This window comes from Molothrus aeneus, unplaced genomic scaffold, assembly GCF_037042795.1.
Source record: "Molothrus aeneus isolate 106 unplaced genomic scaffold, BPBGC_Maene_1.0 scaffold_19a, whole genome shotgun sequence".
NCBI classification, from domain to species: Eukaryota; Metazoa; Chordata; class Aves; order Passeriformes; family Icteridae; genus Molothrus; species Molothrus aeneus.
Genome location: NW_027098863.1, coordinates 815,529 through 836,016, shown reverse-complemented (window position 1 = coordinate 836,016; position 20,488 = coordinate 815,529). Strand labels below are relative to the sequence as shown.

The following is a 20,488-nucleotide window of genomic DNA, read 5'->3' as shown; positions in this document are numbered from 1 at the left end:
CAGGAGCTGGACTCGATGACCCTGATGGGTCCCTTCCAACTCAGCATATTCCATGATTCACACCATGAGGTAACTTCATATTCCCTTTAGTTTCTACTCTTTTGTGATTTCACCTTTACAGCCAGACACAAAATGGTTTTCCTGTTTTAGGAGGTGAAATGAAGATCATTACCTTGTGTCCTTGTGACAGTCCTGAGCAAGCTTCCCTGCCACGTGTGCCAGCCTCTCAGCCCTGGCTGTGCCTGCGAGCTTGGTGACTCCAATTCTCTGCACCAGGGACAGGAGGAGTTGGGCCGCACACTGCCGCACCGGGGCGTGGCCCCTGCTGGGGAGGAGAGAGCAAACCCTGGGCCACAGGGACCAGGAGCAGCAGCAGCACAGGCCTTGGCCAGAGCCTGCTCCCTGCCCTTGCTGGGGGAAGGAGCCTGGGCTCTCCCTGCACCTTCAGACACCTGCAGAAGGTTCTGTCCTCAGGTAAACACAAAGTTAGCATTGCACACAAGGCCTGCCTGCATGGAAGAGGGAGGAATTCAGTCTCCCTGCACTGTCTGAGACTCAATTTCTTTCTCAGTATTTATTCTGAGAAAGATTAAAGAAATAGATGACATATGAATAATTTAGAAATAAAAGACAATTGATGCTGACCCATCAGAGGGCAACCAGTACACAGAGCTGCAGCAGGATTGAGGCTCTTTCCACCCATTTATCCCCAAATCTGCAGACCTTTGGAAAACAACAAATGCAGGGAAAACACATTGTGGGCTGTGAAGTTGCAGAATATCCAGCAATGCAGCCTGTTTCTTCTGTGAGGCTTGGCAATGGATCCATCTGAATGTTTTACCCTATTCCAAAGCTGAGGAAAGGGTGGCAGGCAGTTTAGCCAGGCTGTCCTGTTCTAGAGAGTGTCTCTTGGGAACTATCACCAACATTTAAGGCAGCATTTGCTTCAACTGTCCCATGGCACTCGGCCTGTGAAGGTGCCTTTAGAGTGATTCATCATCTCAAGGCTAACATGAAACATCAGTTTGAATAGAAAGTAGAGCTCTAAGGCCAGGACAGTCATACAAGACTCCTTTGGCAGGAGCTGCACCTGCTGTGCAGGCTGTGCCACACCCAGCAGATTGTCCCCCATGTGCTCCATGCCCCAGCAAGGACCCTCCTCATTTCTCAAGTTAATGGCATTATGAGGATACGTGGTTTTCCCCAGGGCCTCTGCGGTTAGTGCTGTGAAATACCAAACACTGCTCACAGCTGCAATTGCAATTGTCCCTCTTCCCACAAAAGCACCAAGCTCTATCCTTGGCCTTTGCAGGCACTTTCCCTTCCCCACCAGTCACCATATCTAGGAAAATCTGACAGACTGGGAGAACTCCAGGAAGCAGCAGGAAGCTGAGTCAGAGAAGCTTTAGTTTGGATATCAGGAAAAAGGGTTTTTCACCCAGAGGGTGGCTGGGCACTGGAACAGGCTCCCCAGGGCAGTGGTCACAGCACCAAGCCTGACAGGGTTGAAGAAGCATTTGGACAACAATCTCAGGCACTTGGTGTGACCCTTGGGCTGTTCTGTGCAAGGCCAGGAGCTGGACTCAATGGTCCTGATAGGCCCCTTCCAACTCCCCATATTCTACAGTTCTGTGATTCTGAGAACTAATAGGCTGCAGGAGGGCAGAAATAGGTGACAAGAGGAAAGAAGTGAGGGTAGTCGGAGAATCAAGTCACTGAGTCCACAGAAGATGCAGGATACAGGACCTTTCCCTCCCACCATTCCCATTCTCTGTCTCATCCCTTCTCCCTCCCACACACACGAAGGTGAAGAACATCACTAAAAGAAGAAGAACCTACTTGACTCCCATGTCCATGAGAGCAGTCATTGCTCGTGCAGGAGTCACATTCTCCACCATGATCCCCAGGGTCTGACTGGCTGCTTTCTGCACAAATTCTGGCGAGTTGGACACCATTTGGAGAAGGACCCGAGCAACCTCATCCACCTCAGAGTCCATGTCCTTCTTCAAGGTCACAAAGAGCTCTCCCAGAGTGACAATGGCAGAGTAGGACACCTTGGAACGGAGGTTGGTCACCTGGGAAAGTCATGAGGGGAAGTATGAGAATCACCTTGAAAAGAAAACCAGTTGCCTTCAACAGAAGTCCCAGGAAATGACAACACATCCACTGTGTCCAGAGAAACATACAAGTACAAGAAGAGCAGGAGAGCGCAAGCACAGAAAGGCACTTACTCTGGCACCAATTTCTGGCCTCAGACCTGCTAACTGCAGGCCTAAAAAAAAAATTTCACAGAAGTGTTCTACTTAACCCTTCTAAAATGTCCACAGCTTTGATTTTAGGCCCTTTTATTAGAAAATTAAAGCAAGTGCTGCTTTCAAATCATAAAGGCACAAGTCATAAAAATAAAAGAGTCAGGTGCTCCTGTTCAAAAAAGCAACACCAGCAGCTGAAGCACTCAGCCAAGAAACAGAAAACACAGGCTCTGGTCTACAGAATAATTTGCAGTGTTGAATTACAGCTTGGGCAGAGATTGGGACTCTGGCAAATAACGTCATTAGTGTCTCAGTTTCTGCCTTTGCACATTGCATTATAAAGGCACCACAATCAAAGATGAGTGTCAGATACCCGACCTGCCAGTAAATACAGCTGCATGTACCCACAGATCCTACAGATAGCTGACAGACATTAGAAATATCAGGTCTAAAAACAGAAATGAAGGTAGACCTTGAGCACACATGGAGATGAACAAGCGCATACCTACTCTACACACTGTGTATGAAGTATGGGGGACAATTCAGAACAATGTTCTCACCTCGCTGGTAAGTGCCAAGCAAACTTCACGAAGTCTACAAAGCAGGACCTCTGAATGGGACCCAGCCAGGTGTTGGATGGTGAAGAGTCCCTTCTCCTTCAGCTCCCTGAAAGGCAGAAGATTGATTTTTCTCTCCACCAAGGCAGCACCCTCTGAAATGACCAGGCTGGCAGCTCAGTTGAACAATGGGAGGTGCTTTTCAAGGAGTGCTTAATGAAATCGTGGAACGTGTTGCCCCAGGATGCTGTGGCTGTCAAAAGGATTCACAAACCCAAGAGGCAAAGAGAGGGGTTTCAGAGTGGCCATTTAAGAAGACAGACTTTCTGAAATCTCTGGCACATGAGGCCCCTCTGTCACTGCTTCCTAGAAGCTGTGAGACCAGGCCATGCTGCTGTTTCTTGTCACCTCCCTGTACCTGTCCCTGAGGCACAGTGCCACCGGGCTGTTATTGGGGCATTTTCCTTCTTTGTCAGCCCCAGCAGGCATTCAGCAGGGAGAGTCTGCACCGCCACTCTGGAGCTGAGTTTCCACTCTACAATCTAGGCCTCTCTGTCACCCCCTCCACTCCACCTCACACATTCCCCAAAAAAGCAGCAGGATGACCCAGGAGATTCCACCCCTGGGCAAGAACTGTTGAACTCTGGCTTTTCCCAAAACCCCCTACCTAAAACAACCCCCACAACAGCAACAGGTTATTTAAAAGGAGCAAACAACTCTGTCTCTGAGCATTCTCTTTGTGCAGGCCCTCAGCTACAGGAAGGTCTGTGAGGCATCAGGGCTGCAGCCCAGGGCTGGTGACCGATCCCACGGGCACCCCTGAGTGCCATCCGGACCCCCCACACCTGCAGAAGCTCTCTGCATCTCACAGGGCACCAAAGAGAAATAGGGAAGAGAAAGCAGAAGTGAAAGGGCAAAACAAAGGTGACTCCACAAGGAGATGCATCGTGGCAGATTTTTCATGCTTATCCCGGTGTGAATGGAGTCCTTACTCCTGTGTGAATGAAGCATCCACCAGGGAGTGATCAAAAAGACATCAAAAAGAAAACCAGTATCAGCTAAAATTTGTAGGGTTATCACCTCTGGGCCTCCTTCTGCCTGTGTATAATTTTGGGACACATTGGGAGTATTGGCAAAACATCTCAGGTCCATATGAAGCAGTGAGAGGGAAAAAGTTGAATTCCAAAAGTGCAAGATTCCTAGAGGGTTTTCTTTCTTTTTCCTTCTCTTCTGCCATGAGCCCTTCAGGAGTAATAGCAGGCTGAGGGACTTGAAAGCACAACTCAGTCCATTTCTCAGAAAAAGGAACTCCCTGGAGCTGCTTCTGGGACTCCCATGCAGGAGGTCACAGGGAGACCCTGTCACCTGCCATTGCTGTCAGCAGTGGGAGCAGAGAGGAATCTTACTCAGTCCCACTGGTCCAGTGGCCCGAGGCACCCAAATCTCTACACTCAAAACTTCTGCCATCCTGCTTCTGCCTTCAGCCAGCAAATCATCTCCTTCCAGAGCTTTCTCTCTTCCCTCAAGGTTTCCTTTGCAGCTCCATGGAGCAGCAGGCAAAGAGAGGAAAGAGCACGGACCTGCTGCAGCTGCAGCACTGCTGCAGAGCAAGGCCAAGAAAAGGCTGCTCTCCAATCTTCATCCTCTCCCTGCTCTGCAGGGGTTTCACCAGTGCCCTTTGGCCCTCTGGGCTCTCGGGGCTCCGAGGCACGAGCAAGACACGCTTCTGACCGACCTTAACGCCGAGAGGGACACAGAGGGAACGGGGCCTTTCTTACCAGTCATTGCTGCCCAGCAAGGAGAGTGCCTCCTGCAAGGACTGCTGTGGGTCTGAAGAGGCTCTGTCCTTCTGCCCACGCCCACGCTTGGCACCAGGGGCCGTCTGCGAGGTCACTGTGAGGACAGGGTCGGCCATGGGCGCTGCAGCCCCGGGCAAGGCCCCGCCATGGAGCGGCCTCAGCCCCATCTCCCAGCCAGGGCTCCGTGTGCTACAAACTGGCACTGGCTCAGAGGCTTCCCTGCTGTCTGGCTCCTGGGGCTCCTTGCTTGCTCCCAGCCTCCCCCAGCTGGGCCCAGCTCCAGGCTGAAGCTGACAATTGCCCCTGCAGCGCCAGCTCCCAAGTGACACAGGTGCCCAGATGGTGAGTGAACAACTGATCGTGGTGGTTCTTGTAGGAGCACAGTGAGCACAGCCTGGCAGACTGCCCTGCAGCTCATCCCTGCAGTCCCAGCTGCCTCCTGGCACCAGTGCTGTAGTTTGGACTATCAGGATGGGCAAAAGCCAGAGCTTAGGCCTTTACCACTACTTTATTCAGCTCAACTTTCCAATGGATCTCTAAGAACCAACTGCTCCAGTACTTCCAAGCTGGAGTAACTCAAAGCAGATTTGCTGTTCACTCTCAGGACAGACTATGGAGCCAAGATCCCAGCAGTCCTGGCTGAGGCAGGAGGCAGTTTGTGCTCCTCGTGCAAGGAAAAACCCATGTGGAAAAAGCTGCCATGGAGCAGGCTTACCTGAGGAGCTGCGTGGGAAGCTGCCATCCCCATGGATGATGGGTGTATTGGGCAGTAAGGGAACGTTGTCCTGCTTCCTCACGACCTTCTTCCTCAAGGCACCACCAGGGTGTGTTCTCTGCACTCTAGAAGCTGTGCCATCAACAGGTGGTAGGCTAAAGGCTGCAGGGACCAAAGAGGAGCTTGTAAGTGGATAGTGCTGCACAGGGTGATGATGGAAAGGGCCAGAAAACTTGCTGGAGCTGCGTAACATCTCTTTGTTATCCCAAAGAACTTCAAGTATAACAATGAAATACCACTTTATACCAAGTATAACACTAACATGGGACAATGAGCACAGAATCCTAGAAGATTTTGGGTTGGAAGGCACCTTTAAGCACTATCTAGTCTAACTCCTGTGAGCAGGGTCATCATCATCCTGATCAGGTTCCTCAGAGCCCCATGTAAGATGGCCTTGAACATCTTCAAGGATGGACCAACAACAGCTTCTCTGGGAAAACCCTTCCAGCTTTTCATTCCCTTCATTACAAAAAAAATTCTCCCTTATGTCTAATCTAAATCTACCCTATCCTAGCTTAAAGCCAAACTGCAGTGATGCTTCCCCTAAGAAACAAGGAAACCCAGCATTGCTTTGCCTTTGTTCTCCTGTTGCAGAGGCTGGCAGGGGCAGTTGCCAAAGCAAAGTGCAGATAACCTTGGGTGCTGGCCTCGGGCTGAGTGCTGCCTCCTCAGGGCCCCGCTGCCGCCCTCGGGCAGCGCTCACAGCCCTGCAGGCAGAGCCCCTCAGCCGGGATTCAGTCGGGAACGCTGCTGCCTCCTGGGGCTACAACAGAAGCCCTGGCTGGGGCTTCAGCACAGCTCTACAGCACCAGCTCCTCAGCAGGGAGGGGCAGGAGAAGGATCTCTGGTGTTTTCATTACAAGGAGCTGAATTTTGTTTCTTCCAGGCTGCACCCCGGTTGAAAAGCATTCTTTTGGACTCCCCTTCCCTGGAGGCTGCTCTCCAGGAGAGAGTCTGAAGCCCCAGTGTACTTTGCAAGGCAGAATTTTCTACTCTTAATAAGACTTTAGAGGTCAAGGGAGGAAGCTGATATTCTGTTACTGACTCAGTGAGGCCATGGGCAAGACACTTCATGCCTCTCTATTTTTCTTTGGGAAACAGAATTCAATCCCAAGCAAGCTTCCACTCAGATGCAAGCAGAACAGCTCCCCAGTTTGATTGCAACGCTGTGCAAAGGGCAAGCAAGTGGTCAAAAAGGACCACTACAAGTGTAGCCACCACTTACTTGCTTCAGCTGCATTCCCAGGCTCAACTGTCTCAGGAATAGGCTGCAAGGATGTTTTCCTTTGTCTCCTTTTCTTCATCTCTCTCTCGAAAAGCTCTGCGTCCTTCCGCTCCAAGTTCTTCTGAGCCAACATGCACAAAGCAGCACGGATCTAGGTGCAATGGAAATACATCATAGACTGCAAGCAGAGACACACAAACCACACACAACATCTCATCAAGAGCACAGAGTCCACAGAGTGCCATAGGCTTCAATGCAGCTCCAGCCACATTCCAATAGTTTCAGAGGAATGTCTCCTGTCCTCACCTTGGCAGTTACACACAGTGAGGGGGAACACTTCAGTGCCACAACCTTCCACTGCTGCAACTGCAACCTATGTCAGGAAGCCCTGCTTGAAGCATCAAAGTCATTGGAGTGCTCCAAGACAGAGGAAGAGCTGACATGGCCAGTGAGCAGGCAGTTCAGTTCCTACAGGCCATGGCAGGAGAATAAAAACCATGTGCAATACCCAGCAAGGAGGACTAATGAGCTGTTGCTTAACACTCCTGGCCAGGAATTGCAGCTGTTTCTCACTTCCTGGCTTCTGAAGGACTCAGCTCTGAAGGACTCTGAAGGACTTGGTCTCTGAAACCAGGAGACCAAAAGGAGGAGTCATGTGAAAACAAGTTGCAGAAACACTGATGATAATGAGCAGAAAACTTGAGAATGAGAGGGCTGTGAGATACAGCCACAAAGGTAACCAGGAAAAATCAACCTCTCCCATTTTCTTTTGCAGCCTTGCTTACACCCAACATTAGAATCTTTGCTTCTCTGCTTCCGAGAGTGCACTTTGCCCACGTGCACTGATGTGTAGCTTGCTCTGCCATTCAGAACTTCTCTAAAACAGCCTTTGCACATAAAGAATGCTTCTGGCATGACCTTAGCACCATCTCCAAACCAGGGACCTAGGCACCACTGGAAATAGCCAAGCAATGGTTCTGTAGCTGTCCAATATATTCCCAAGGAAATCCCCATCCCCCAAGAGTGGCAGATGATGATTTTCAGTGACATTTTGGGCCAAGCACCAAACAGCCACTGGAAAGGAAGTCTGCTCATCCCTGTCATTATCTCTTACCTTTCCAAAGCCATCCCTCAGCTCTTTGTCCCTCGTTAGACCAGGACTGGTGGGATGATCTGTCTCCTTGGCCTGGCTCAGTGGGAGGCCTGGGAATGGAAGCAAAGCTTTGTGTAAATCTCTGGCAGACTTCAAGCCCCCAAAAATGCAATGCTGGGCAACAGGCAAGACAGGTTCCAGAGTGCAGAGCTCTCAAGACACAGAGATTGTGGCTGAGAGCAGCAAGGTACAATGCCTGGACCTTCTCCCAAGGGAAGGGCTACTGGCAGCAGACATGCCATGGCTCTGTTGGCCAGCAGACTGAAACCTGCTGCATGATGAAGGCCTCAGCCCCTGCATGCTGGAGAGCCTCTGTGTCTGATAGAGAAGGGCAGAGACGGAGATTGCTCTTGACAGAGATTCTTTTCTGCCCTTTTTCACGCTGATTTTAGTAAACATCATCTTTCCAGTTCCTAAAAGAAGCCCCAGGTTCTAATACCTGGATGCATTTAGATCAACCTTGTCTTCTTTTTGTTGGAATATTTTAGAGGACATTCAAAGAAAATCTGAGCATTGCAGGAGTGTTACCCAAATGTGAACTGTGTTCTTGACACTAGATATTTCATTTTCCCCAAGGATTTTCATTCTAAACTGTATGAGCTTGGGCCACTTTTGGGCCAGCCTGACTAAAGGCTGATTTTCTGTCACAGACATCTTTTATGAAAAAGCCTTTCCTTAGGATTTTTCCTCCTGAGAAGCTGAGAGGCCTCAGGAACAAAATGTAGACAATGGTTATCTGCTGCTGTGGAATGCAACAGGTGCATCTGTGATTGGCCCATGTTGGTTGTTTCTAATTAATGGCGAATCACAGTCAGCTGGCTCAGACACAGAGGAAATCCTTCTGAGGAAATCCTTTCTTCTATTCTTTTAGTATAGTTTTTCTTCTATTCTTTTACTATAGTTTTAATGTAATATATATCATAAAATAATAAATCAAGCCTTCTGAACAATGGAGTCAAATCCTCATCTCTTCCCTCAACCTGAGACTCCTGTGAGCACCATCATAATTTTCTAGTTGCAATTCTATACAACAGCTTCACAGAGGATAAATTAGGTGGCAACGCACTAGAAAAAAAGCAATGTCTTAAATCAGGACTTTTTGTCCCTGCAGAATGGTCAGCATAATAAAAAAAAGGAGACTTAGATAGCAGCTCTTTCAAAGGAGGGCCTTGGAAGGTAAAAGCATTTGGGATATTGGCAGGGAAACTACAGATCCCAAAGTAACTTCCTTGGGACCACTGCTGTCACTCAGGCCAGCAAAATGGACACAAACAATATAACAGAGGTGACGATGCAATCTAAAACATCTGAAGCTCCGTATTTCATGGGACACATTTCCTGCAAACTTCTAAACAGCTGCACTGGGAAACATGCTCCTGCTGGCAGACACTTGAGGCAGGCCAGGGCAAAACCCTGAGCCACTTGCCCAGAGCTAGCACAGGCACAGCCTGGCCTCTGGGCTGCCCTGGGACAGCAGGGAGCCCAGAGCCCTGTGCTCTCCAGGAATGGCTCAGCTGCACATGCACCCTCCTGCTCCTCTGCCTGCCCCACAGCTCAGCAGCCCTACAGCTCCAGGGGCACTGGCAGCAGCACAGCTCCTTGCAGGGGCACGTGCAGGGCACAGCTGTTCCCTGGCAATGTGCACAGCCTCTCTGCGCTGCCACAAGACCCTTCCTGCTGCCAGCAAGCAGCCCAGCTCCCCCCTCCCCTCTGTCCTTGTCCTCCCTGGCAGTGCCCCTGGGGCCAGCGCGGCTCCGCGGCCTCTGCCGGGGCTCCTGGGCCAAGGCCCCTGAGCCACCCCGGAGCCCAGACCTCCATTCCCAAGGCCGGGCTGCGGCACAGGAGGCTCCAAGCCCAACAGGTCAGCCAGTTTCCTTGGGAACAGAGCCATCCCAGCTCCTATCTTGCACCAAGAGCTCTTTCCCTTCTTCCTCTGGGTGTTTGCTGTAGGCTCAGAAGAAGCTGACATTCAGGTACAACACAAGAAGTGAGTTAATTGAACTCATGCCTTTACAATCAACCCATCTAATGGGTGAGGAATTCAAAGCATATTTTGGTTACTGAAAAGATTGCTTGGTTTTTTTATTTTTCGTGAAATGAGCATCAGTTTAATTTCTCTGAACAATATGGAGCTGGCAAGCCAAGAGTGAAGGGCTCTACTAGTTCATGTGGTGCCCATTGCCTCCCCACTACTACAGGACCCCTTTCCTTCCAAACAGTTGGCAATTCACAGTGCTCTCTAGAATCTGACACTGGCAAGGAAGTAATTGTTTTCAAAAGGTCCCACTCAATTCCAGGTCGGGTTTTGCATTTTTGGGATTTTATATTACTCTTTACAACAAAAGAAGTGCTGGGACACACACAATGGCACCACATTTTAGATGCAAAAGAAGCTTTGCTTCCTCCATTAGATGTGCCCAGTATTCTGTGAGCCTGGCTTTGTAGGGAGCAAAGTGTTCATCCCAAAGTTCCGTTTTTGCTCTACTTACTTGTTCCAGGCGTTGATTATCCCCTGCTGTCTTTTCAGCAGAGACACCCAAACACAACATAAACATGACCTGCCTCAAAACATTTCTGATCTTGGCTAATACTGTCAATTCAAAATATTCCTAATGGAAATAGCAGAGGGTAGGTCATTTTGAAATACTATCCAACAGAGCAGTTAGAATTAAGAGAACTAGTTCTTTACATGGCTGCACAGAGAATAAAATCCTATGGCAGCCAAGGAGGATGAGTGTCTTAAACCAGGATTCTTTCAACCTGTAGAATGCTGTGGTCAGTAATAAAAGTGTGACAGGTAAGGTTTAATGAGATAGGAAATTTCTAGGCCAGAATTGATCCAGCAAAAATGTCACCTTACTTACTGAGCATTAAGCATTCCAGCTGCATATGAGCGAGTAAAGAGTCATTCCAAAGGGGCCACAGCCAGGATTTGGCAGAACTAACCCTGATCCCCAAAGGGACCAGGGGATCTGATCCCTTTTTCTGCATCAGCAGAATTATTTCTCCAAGTCTCATCTCTCCTATCATTACACACCCAGAGATGACACAGGAACAACAACAGTGTCATTGGGGCTTTCAACTTGAAAGCATTGCCTGACCCAGATGCACCAGGGACTGCATTTTGTCTGGCACAATTCCACTTGTCAGGGATCAGGCAAGGCAGGGACAGGGACAAGGCAGAAAGCATCTCCTGCCCCAGCCTCAGCCTGCAACACTGACGCAGGCAGAGGGAGCCAGGCAAGAGATTTGTCACTGTGAACCTGCCATAGGTGGCTGAGGGCTTGTGCTGTCACAGCATGACAAACTCACACCCTGCCTAGGCTGCATCCTTTTGGAAGCCACCTTCTCCTTCATTGGAAAATTAAACAGGACTTTCTGTCATAGGAAATTTCCAGATTTCTGCCAGTGCAAAACCAGGCAATGTCCATGAATCCTCTTCAGATCTCACAGGGTTCAGCTCAGAAACTGCCCCAAGGAAAGGTTTTCTGCTTCAAAAGCAGGAGGAAGGAGTGGGAACATCTCTCATTTCATGATAAATGCCTTCTTTACCCTAATTGTGACACCAAAAAGGCTGCAGGAGATAAAAGGCATGTGCAGGATGGAGAGGAATGTTTTCTTGCCCTGCACTGCATCTCCAGGGCCCCAAGGCACCACTCCAGCTCCTGCCACTCAACACTTCACACTGGAGGAATTTTCACTGCACCAATGGAGCACAGTCCCAGGGACTGGGCTCTGGGAGAGTCCACTGAGCCCATCAAAGAATTGAAATGAATTTAAAGAATTTTTTAAAACAATGTGTTTTAACCAACCTTTCCAAATGTCACCTCAGAGTCAAGACTACAATGGTCATTTTAGGACAGACGTGCCCTGTACCCACCTGCATGTTCAAAGCACTTCTCTTTGTTTATGCTGCTGGATCCTGGCCTGGAGAAAATGGAGGAGAAAAGAACATGTGAGGAGGTAGAAAGAGAAGGGAGGGAATGGGTGTACCATGAAAGGAGGCAAACCTTCTTAGCATGGTCACTCTGATGAAGGAGGAAATGCAACCCATAAACCAACAGGATGCAAAGCTAATTCACTGTCCTTAAGCTTTCAGTTGCTGGAGTCACACAGAGTTGACCAAGTTCTGTGTGAAACAATAGCCAAGTCCAGCAGAGGACCCATCAGGAGGTGCTTTGAAGCCCTGCCTCCTCTTCCCCACCACCACCTCTGCTCTTGGACATTGGTGTTGCCTTTGACATTGTGCTGGATCATCATAGATGGGCAAAATGGTGAATACACAGAGGTTTGCCTAAATCCATGGGACACCCGACTGGGCAAAATAACCACACGAGATGGGAAGAGAGAGCTGTACAGCACACTGGAGCAGCAGACACCTTGGCTCACCTCATCTCCTGGGACTCCTGGAATTCCAGCTGGGGAGAGCTTGGCGGAGACCCTGCAGCACTGCCCACAGGGGGACTCACTGCCTTGTGTATGGGGGGGATCAAAGGCAGTGCCAGTGACCCCTTCTTCATATCCCCACCAATGGAATACAGCAAGGAAGTCTGGAAAGAGTAGAATACAGTGCTCAGGTCAAGCATCCAGCCTTGCCCCCATTTATGCCTCAAGACATTTAGATGGGACCTGGCAGGAAAAGTCAAACTTATGAAGCAGCTTGGCCTAGGACAGGGAAAGGTGACCTAGTAAAGGGAGGTGGGGAGGGTCAGCCCATGTCACACATTTGCCACCTCTCCCCTTCTGCTCAGGTTTCTCCAAGTGTGGCTGCATTCCCAGCTGGCATTCACATGTTTGACATCAAGACTTTCTGAGCTGCCCCTGCCTCCACTGGCCTTTTGGATGGCATGGCAGTGGCTTTAGATCACTGTTCTCTCCTTGCCCTTGAGGTGTCTCACAGCCAGTGCACATCTCCAGCCATGTCCCCACAAAGCCATTCTGCAGGATGCCAAAACCTGCTTTTCTCAAGCCCCTCATTTCTCCTGCTGCTGCCCTTCCCTCCTGCACTTCCCCTGCAGCCTTGGAGCCCAGATGCTGCTGAGCTCTTGGGATGCTGGCTGCTCTCCAGCTCCCACACATCCATCATCTCAGGCTCCCTGGCACTGAGGAAGTTCAGCAGAGCTCCCTGCCCTGCTGCTCTCTGCAAGCTCTCTGCCTGCCCACATTGCTCCAGGGCCCCCATGCCATGGCCAGCAATGGGGCTGGGGGCAGCAGGGGCAGGTGCACACCCTTCCTTCATATCCCATCATTTCTGGCCCAGCTAAAGAGCCAAACCAGGACCTGTTCAAACTTCAGTGAGAGGGTCAGTTCCTGTCAGGGATACACTGGGCCCTTTCTCTGCAAGGCTGAAATCAACTACCAGAGTCCTTGATTGGACATTCTCTCTACCAAAGCTCTTGTTCATCCGCCTCCTGCTGCACCCCATGGCAAACCCAAAACAACTGCAGGTCCTGGCCCTGCTGCAAAGGCAATCGTGGGGCTGGGCTCTGGGCTGCTCTCCCCATGGCCACCTTCCATCCCTTCCCTCTGCACAAAGCCATGCCAGAGCACACAGCTGCGCAGAAGCTGATGAAGTCCTGAAATAGCATCAGGGACAACTGTGCAGAGGGCATGGCTGTACCATTCAAAAGCTGAGACAACCTCGAACTGCCTTTGCAGGACTGCCTGTTCCAGCAAACACCTTTTTCCATCCTAACCAGACACAGCTGACACAAACTACCACCAAGACACAGAGACGGTTCAAAGAAACCCATTGTTTACTAAATCTAGGAGCACAGCCTGTCCAGAGTGGACAACTTTAGCTGCTCTGACTGCTTGTTGGTGTTTTCTCAGCCATAAGACAGAGGAAGAACCATGGCAGAGCCCAGAAACCATTGTAAGACCTCTCCTGTTATTGATCCACACTGAGGATGTGAAGGCTGCACTACACACCCATTGCAGAGACAGCCTGAAGCACAGTGTCCAGCTGAGCTCTTCTTTGGCTCAGCTGCTTCCCTGGGCTAACAGCACAGGAAAAGGTCTCCAAGCTCTGCCTCCAGCACATAAACTGAAAATCTACCTCACAGGACTTAGTTTGGGCTCCTTACCTTAGAACTTTTTCCTTCTGAACTCTGCTCCTGGTTTTCTCTACTGTCATTATCATAGCCAGTGCCTGCTTCCTTGTTCTCTCCTTCCACGCTGTCCATTTTATTATTGTTAGAAGAATGAGAGCTGATTCGGATGGGGGGCAATGGCTTTGAGGGAAGGACCCAAGGCCGGAAAGACTTGGAGAAAATGAACCTAGTCACGCCTGCAAAGAGGAGGAATTTTCACTGCACCAATGGAGCACAGTCCCAGGGACTGGGCTCTGGGAGAGTCCACTGAGCCCATCAAAGAATTGAAATGAATTTAAAGAATTTTTTAAAAGAATAGGATTTACCCAAGCTTTCCAAATGTCACCTCTGAGTCAAGACTACAATGGTCATTTTAGGACAGACGTGCCCTGTACCCACCTGCATGTTCAAAGCACTTCTCTTTGTTTATGCTGCTGGATCCTGGCCTGGAGAAAATGGAGGAGAAAAGAACATGTGAGGAGGTAGAAAGAGAAGGGAGGGAATGGGTGTACCATGAAAGGAGGCAAACCTTCTTAGCATGGTCACTCTGATGAAGGAGGAAATGCAACCCATAAACCAACAGGATGCAAAGCTAATTCACTGTCCTTAAGCTTTCAGTTGCTGGAGTTACAGACAGCTGGCCAAGCTCTGGATGAAATAATGGCCAAGTTCAGCAGAGGACCCATCAGGAGGTGCTTTGAAGCCCTGCCTCCTTTTCCCCACCATCAGCAGTCATTCGTCAACTTGCATCAGAACTCCCCAGTCTTGCTGCCTCTCCTTTTGGAGCCAAGTGGCTCCTACAGCCTCTCTGAAGCAGCAAGGGCTGCTGAGCTGAGACACGAGTCCGTATGGAGGACAGCTACTTTTGTACAGCTGCCAAAGCTTGACTTTGCTTGCTCATTCCTTACCCTGGTGACAGCCTCGTGCTACATGGGATCAGAGCACTGCTGTCTCCTGAGAATGATATTACACCTGCTGGCTCTTTCAAGAACAAAAAGGCTGTTTCCAACTCAGCTGCTGGGGAGGATATTCAGATTGCACTATAAAAGCCCCACCGAAGATTTTCAATTGGAATGATACTTCTGTATCTCCTTCCTTATTGTTATCAATCAGATAAGCTTGACAGCTACATTTTCTTACACATATCCAAGCCAATATCTTTCCATCGGGTACAGCCCTATGCCTCTTCTCTACCACGTTGCCCTCTTTGATCTTAAGCCCAGATCATAATAATAAACATCGATCAGATTATACATTTATACCCCAAAACATATCCGGAATCTTATTTCACAGTGGAGGCCCAGGCACAGTCAAGTTACACCTGACGTTTACAGAAGCAGCGCCTGAATTTGCAGACACCTCTCCAGTAGCCAATATTTGCCCAAGCACAGTCTCCTGGTTGCAGAATTTGACAGTCAAGGATCACAGCATTCAAAGACCTGCAGGACCCCATCCCATGCAGTACAGTTCCCAAATGTCACCACAACAATTACAGAGAGATTCAATAGCCAAGCCCAGCAGAGGACCCATCAGGAGGTGCTTTGAAGCCCTGCCTCCTCTTCCCCACCACCACCTCTGCTCTTGGGGCATATGGTGTTGGGTTTGACATTGTGCTGGATCATCATAGATGGGCAAAATGGTGAATACACAGAGGTTTGCCTAAATCCATGGGACACCCGACTGGGCAAAATAACCACACGAGATGGAAAGAGAGAGCTGTACAGCACACTGGAGCAGCAGACACCTTGGCTCACCTCATCTCCTGGGACTCCTGGAATTCCAGCTGGGGAGAGCTTGGCAGAGACCCTGCAGCACTGCCCACAGGGGGACTCACTGCCCTGCGGATGGGGGGGATCAAAGGCAGTGCCAGTGACCCCTTCTTCATATCCCCACCAATGGAATACAGCAAGGAAGTCTGGAAAGAGTAGAATACAGTGCTCAGGTCAAGCATCCAGCCTTGCCCCCATTTATGCCTCAAGACATTTAGATGGGACCTGGCAGGAAAAGTCAAACTTATGAAGCAGCTTGGCCTAGGACAGGGAAAGGTGACCTAGTAAAGGGAGGTGGGGAGGGTCAGCCCATGTCACACATTTGCCACCTCTCCCCTTCTGCTCAGGTTTCTCCAAGTGTGGCTGCATTCCCAGCTGGCATTCACATGTTTGACATCAAGACTTTCTGAGCTGCCCCTGCCTCCACTGGCCTTTTGGATGGCATGGCAGTGGCTTTAGATCACTGTTCTCTCCCTGCCCCTGAGGTGTCTCACAGCCAGTGCACATCTCCAGCCATGTCCCCACAAAGCCATTCTGCAGGATGCCAAAACCTGCTTTTCTCAAGCCCCTCATTTCTCCTGCTGCTGCCCTTCCCTCCTGCACTTCCCCTGCAGCCTTGGAGCCCAGATGCTGCTGAGCTCTTGGGATGCTGGCTGCTCTCCAGCTCCCACACATCCATCATCTCAGGCTCCCTGGCACTGAGGAAGTTCAGCAGAGCTCCCTGCCCTGCTGCTCTCTGCAAGCTCTCTGCCTGCCCACATTGCTCCAGGGCCCCCATGCCATGGCCAGCAATGGGGCTGGGGGCAGCAGGGGCAGGTGCACACCCTTCCTTCATATCCCATCATTTCTGGCCCAGCTAAAGAGCCAAACCAGGACCTGTTCAAACTTCAGTGAGAGGGTCAGTTCCTGTCAGGGAAAAGGTCTCAGAGCTCTGCCCACAGCACATCAACTGAACATTTACCACACTGCACTTACTTTGGTCTCCTTACCTTACATCCTTTTCCCTCTGAAATCAGCTCCTGTTTTTTTACCCTGGACTCATCCCAGCTGGTGCCATTTTTCCCATTCTCCTGCTCTCCGCTGCATGTTGGGCTTGGCTTGGTAGAAGGAGAGCTCTTCTGGATGGGAGGCAACGGCTTGGAGGGAAGGAGCATGGAGGCACTTGCCAGGGAAAACCTCTTGGCAAGAGGGCAGCCAGTCAGGCCTGCAAAGTGGAGACACAAAATAGAACAGAGGCCACCATGCAAACCTAAAGCATCTGAAGCTCCATATTTCCTGGGACACATTTCCTGCAAACTTCTAAACAGCTGCACAGGGAAACATGCTCCTGCTGGCAGACACTTGAGGCAGGCCAGGGCAAAACCCTGAGCCACTTGCCCAGAGCTAGCACAGGCACAGCCTGGCCTCTGGGCTGCCCTGGGACAGCAGGGAGCCCAGAGCCCTGTGCTCTCCAGGAATGGCTCAGCTGCACATGCACCCTCCTGCTCCTCTGCCTGCCCCACAGCTCAGCAGCCCTACAGCTCCAGGGGCACTGGCAGCAGCACAGCTCTTTGCAGGGGCACGTGCAGGGCACAGCTGTTCCCTGGCAATGTGCACAGCCTCTCTGCGCTGCCACAAGACCCTTCCTCCCAACAGAGAGTGGCCCAGCTCCCCCCTCACCTCTGTGTGAGGCTGAGCCATGCTACAAGGGAAGAAGTGAGTTAGGGGAACTCCCACCTTTATCGTCAACAAATCTAATGGGTGTGGCACTCTCGGGGAATAATTTCTAATTATTAAGAAAATTTATTCAGTTTTATTTCTCATGGAACTGGCCTGCATTTAATTTTTCTAAAGAGTATTGAGTTAGCAAGTCTGAAGGTAAAGGTGGAAGGCTCCAATGATAAGAGGGGAAAAAAGATTCTTTCTTAAGGCTGGCCTGTGAATCCACTGGAAAAACCCACACTAGCTGTGACTGCTCGTTCTGCAAACCACAAAAACCTTCCCACAAGCAGGCAGGCCTTATTGGTGTTTCTAGTGCACCGTAATACCGTCCTCAGGGTTGGGCCCAACCAGCGAGCAGAGGAAGAATGGGAAATTTATCTGTAGTGAGACCTAACGTTGATGGCAAAGAAAGCAACAGGACTTGCATCTCATGACCATGTCCAATCTGTGGTCAGCTGTGGCCACAGTCTCTGTCCTGGCTGACAGTATGAGTGATTTGGCCACTGTCAAAAAGGGGAAAGCAGAGCAAACTAATGATAGAATGTTGTGATGCCTCAGGGCATCCTTGCAGGATCATCTGTAGCTGTCAGCCACCTACTCTGACACAGAGCCAGCACTGACCACCACAGACCAGTTTTCTCTGAAATCTGGTGGGATTTGTTTTCCATTTGGCTTCAGCCTTTCAGCTCCTTTCTATCCTCACCTTTTCCTTCAGGGGTCTTTCCTTTTCCAGTAAAATCCATGTTTGAACCTGTGCCTCTGCCTGGCAGAAGTGCCTGGGTTGGAATTTGGGAACGCTCTCAGAGCAGTCAGCGCCGGGAGCTTGGGCCCAGCCTTTGAACGAGGCCGGGTAACTCCAATCGCCAGCGCTCGGCACAGAGAGGCAGAGCCGGACGCGTCTGCTGCTGCTGGGGCCGTGTCAAGCACAACCTGCACCAGCCCAGCCTGGGGCTGCCCCTTTGTGACACGCTCACCATGGTTCTCTCGTTTCCATGGCTGCAAAACCCCAGCCCAACTCCATCCTCTTCCATTCCCCTCCCAAGGGCAGCCAACCCTAAGCCCAGCCTGGCCAGGCCTGAGGCTTTCACACTGTCTAGGATATAGACCCTTTCCAAAGCTACTTTTCAAGGCCTTTATTTCTGTAATTCCCACTCAGTTCTGGGTTGCAGCTTGTTGGTGGGGGATTTTGTTTCTTTGTCTTCACATCAAACCAAGTGGTGGGACACAAAAAATGGCACCAGGAGGTGGAAGTTAAAGAAGCTTTGCACTCCCCAGTAGATGACCCCATAATTCAACTGGCCAATAGCTGTAGGGAACAAAGTGACCATCCAAACGTTCCACTTTTGCTCTGCTTCATTGTTCCATGGCTTTATTCCCTGCTTTCTTTATTTCAGAGACACCCAAGCCCAACATAGACATGATCTGCCTCAAAATATTTCTGATCTTGGCAGTTCCTGACAATTCCAAATTTCTTAACAGAAACATCACAATAGGCAGGTCATTCTGAAATACACTCAACAGAAAAGATAAAACTAATCATGCTTGATTTGGCAGAACTAAGCCTGAGCCATGGAACCCGTGGGTCTGATCCCCTTTTCTGCATCCACAAAATCATTTCTTCAAGTCTTATCTCTCCTATCTATTCAAAGAAGCTTTGCACTCTGCATTAGATGCCCCCAGTATTCAGTGGGCTGATATGATCAGTGTATCTGTAGGGTGTAAATTTGCCATGCCGAGTTCTCCTTTGTTGCTCAAGGGATTTATTCCTGCTTTCTTTCCTGCAGACAGACCCAAAACCAACATTACAACACCTGCCTAAAAGCAATTCTCATTTGGACTGTCCCTGAAAATTCAAACCTACCCTCAGAGCATTTCCCTGTCCCCAGGGACAGGCTCCAAGGCTGGGCTCTCACCTGCACGGAATGAAGAAGAGCTGCTGCCCTTGCCAGCGGCTCCAGGGTCTCGCCATCAGCGCTTTGAATGCAGCTTTTGCACACACTCTGCCTCTCTGAGCCCCGCAGCATTCCCGGGCATCTGCAGTGCTGCTGCAGGCCAACATCCTCCAGGCACAGCTGCAGCAAGGAGATTGCAACAAGGCCTGGCTGCAGGAGTCTCCAGCCTGCAGCAGCCCTTCCCCTGCAGTGGAATGATCTTGTGCTGCCATGGGGGAGCAAAGGGGCTGAAAGGCTCTTTGCAGATGAGGGTCTCCTCCATGTGCTGCTGCTTGCTGGGCTGATACAGCTGCTGGTGCCCTCCCCCACAGATGTACCAGGAGCCTGCTTGGGAAAATAACACTGCCAGTGCCAGTGCCAGTGCAGCCACCCATCCCTGCCATGGCCCTGCCCACAGGGCATCCTGCCCACCAAACTGCTCCAGTCAGGTGATGTCAGACACCATCAAAATACATTCAAACAACGTATTTTCCACATTCTGGCAAAATCATGGCCATACAGTCCACATGCTGGAGGCAGACTGCTGTTGGCAGAATGGGGGAAGCCCCAGCAGCTGCTCTCCCCAGGCTGGATGGCCATGGCAGCAGAGGCAAGTCTCTCACCGTGCCCACTGCTGTGGGACCCAGTGCTTTGGACATGTTCCCACTGAACTCAGGCTGCTGCTGCAGCAGCACCATGCCTTCACACATTTGATAACAAAGAGTTGGAATGGCACACAGGATTCCCCAAGAGCTGCCAAAAAAAAAAAAAAAAAAGAGGAGTGGGGGAGGAGGCAAGTAAGTGAGTTAGAATAGTTTGCTCCTTTTTAATACAAGCATACCTGGATTTAGGCAGGGACACTGGGCTAATCATACTGGGGCCTGGTTTGTAAGCTTTGTTGTTGCAGTGTGATGCCATTTCCTGTTTCAGCTCCCAGGTGTGGCAATACCTTCTCCCTTCCCCTCCCCCTTGCCTCCTTGCTAAGTGCTGTCAGTCAATTTTAACATTCCAGCAAGGCCGTTGTCTGGTTGGTGCAGTTCAAAAGAAGCCCCTCAGCCCTGGGGTCATTGGCTCGTCCAAGTGTCATTGTCCCCTGAGCCTTCCCCCCCTCCCACCTGGTTGGTGGCTCACCTACCCCTTCCCCTCCCCCTTTCCCCAGGTTTAAAAAGAGACAGGACCGTGTGGTTGGGATTCTGTGGAACTGTTACCAAGATTCAGACATCTGTGACCCTGG

The 20,488-nt window shown here is 50.4% G+C and overlaps 1 protein-coding gene across 1 annotated transcript in view; it reads right to left on the bottom strand.

Moving 5' to 3' along the window:
• LOC136569709 (TOG array regulator of axonemal microtubules protein 2-like) overlaps positions 1-19,952 on the bottom strand; it is a 29,898-nt gene extending 9,946 nt beyond the window's left edge. The window contains exons 1-8 of the mRNA XM_066570070.1: positions 19,878-19,952; positions 7,723-7,911; positions 6,609-6,759; positions 5,324-5,485; positions 4,588-4,702; positions 2,813-2,918; positions 1,840-2,075; positions 173-325 (exon numbers count right to left, since the gene is read on the bottom strand). Of these exons, the coding sequence (XP_066426167.1) occupies positions 173-325; positions 1,840-2,075; positions 2,813-2,918; positions 4,588-4,702; positions 5,324-5,485; positions 6,609-6,759; positions 7,723-7,911; positions 19,878-19,952 (1,187 nt within the window). The remainder of the gene's footprint in view (positions 1-172; positions 326-1,839; positions 2,076-2,812; positions 2,919-4,587; positions 4,703-5,323; positions 5,486-6,608; positions 6,760-7,722; positions 7,912-19,877) is intronic.
• Positions 19,953-20,488: the final 536 nt, after the last annotated feature.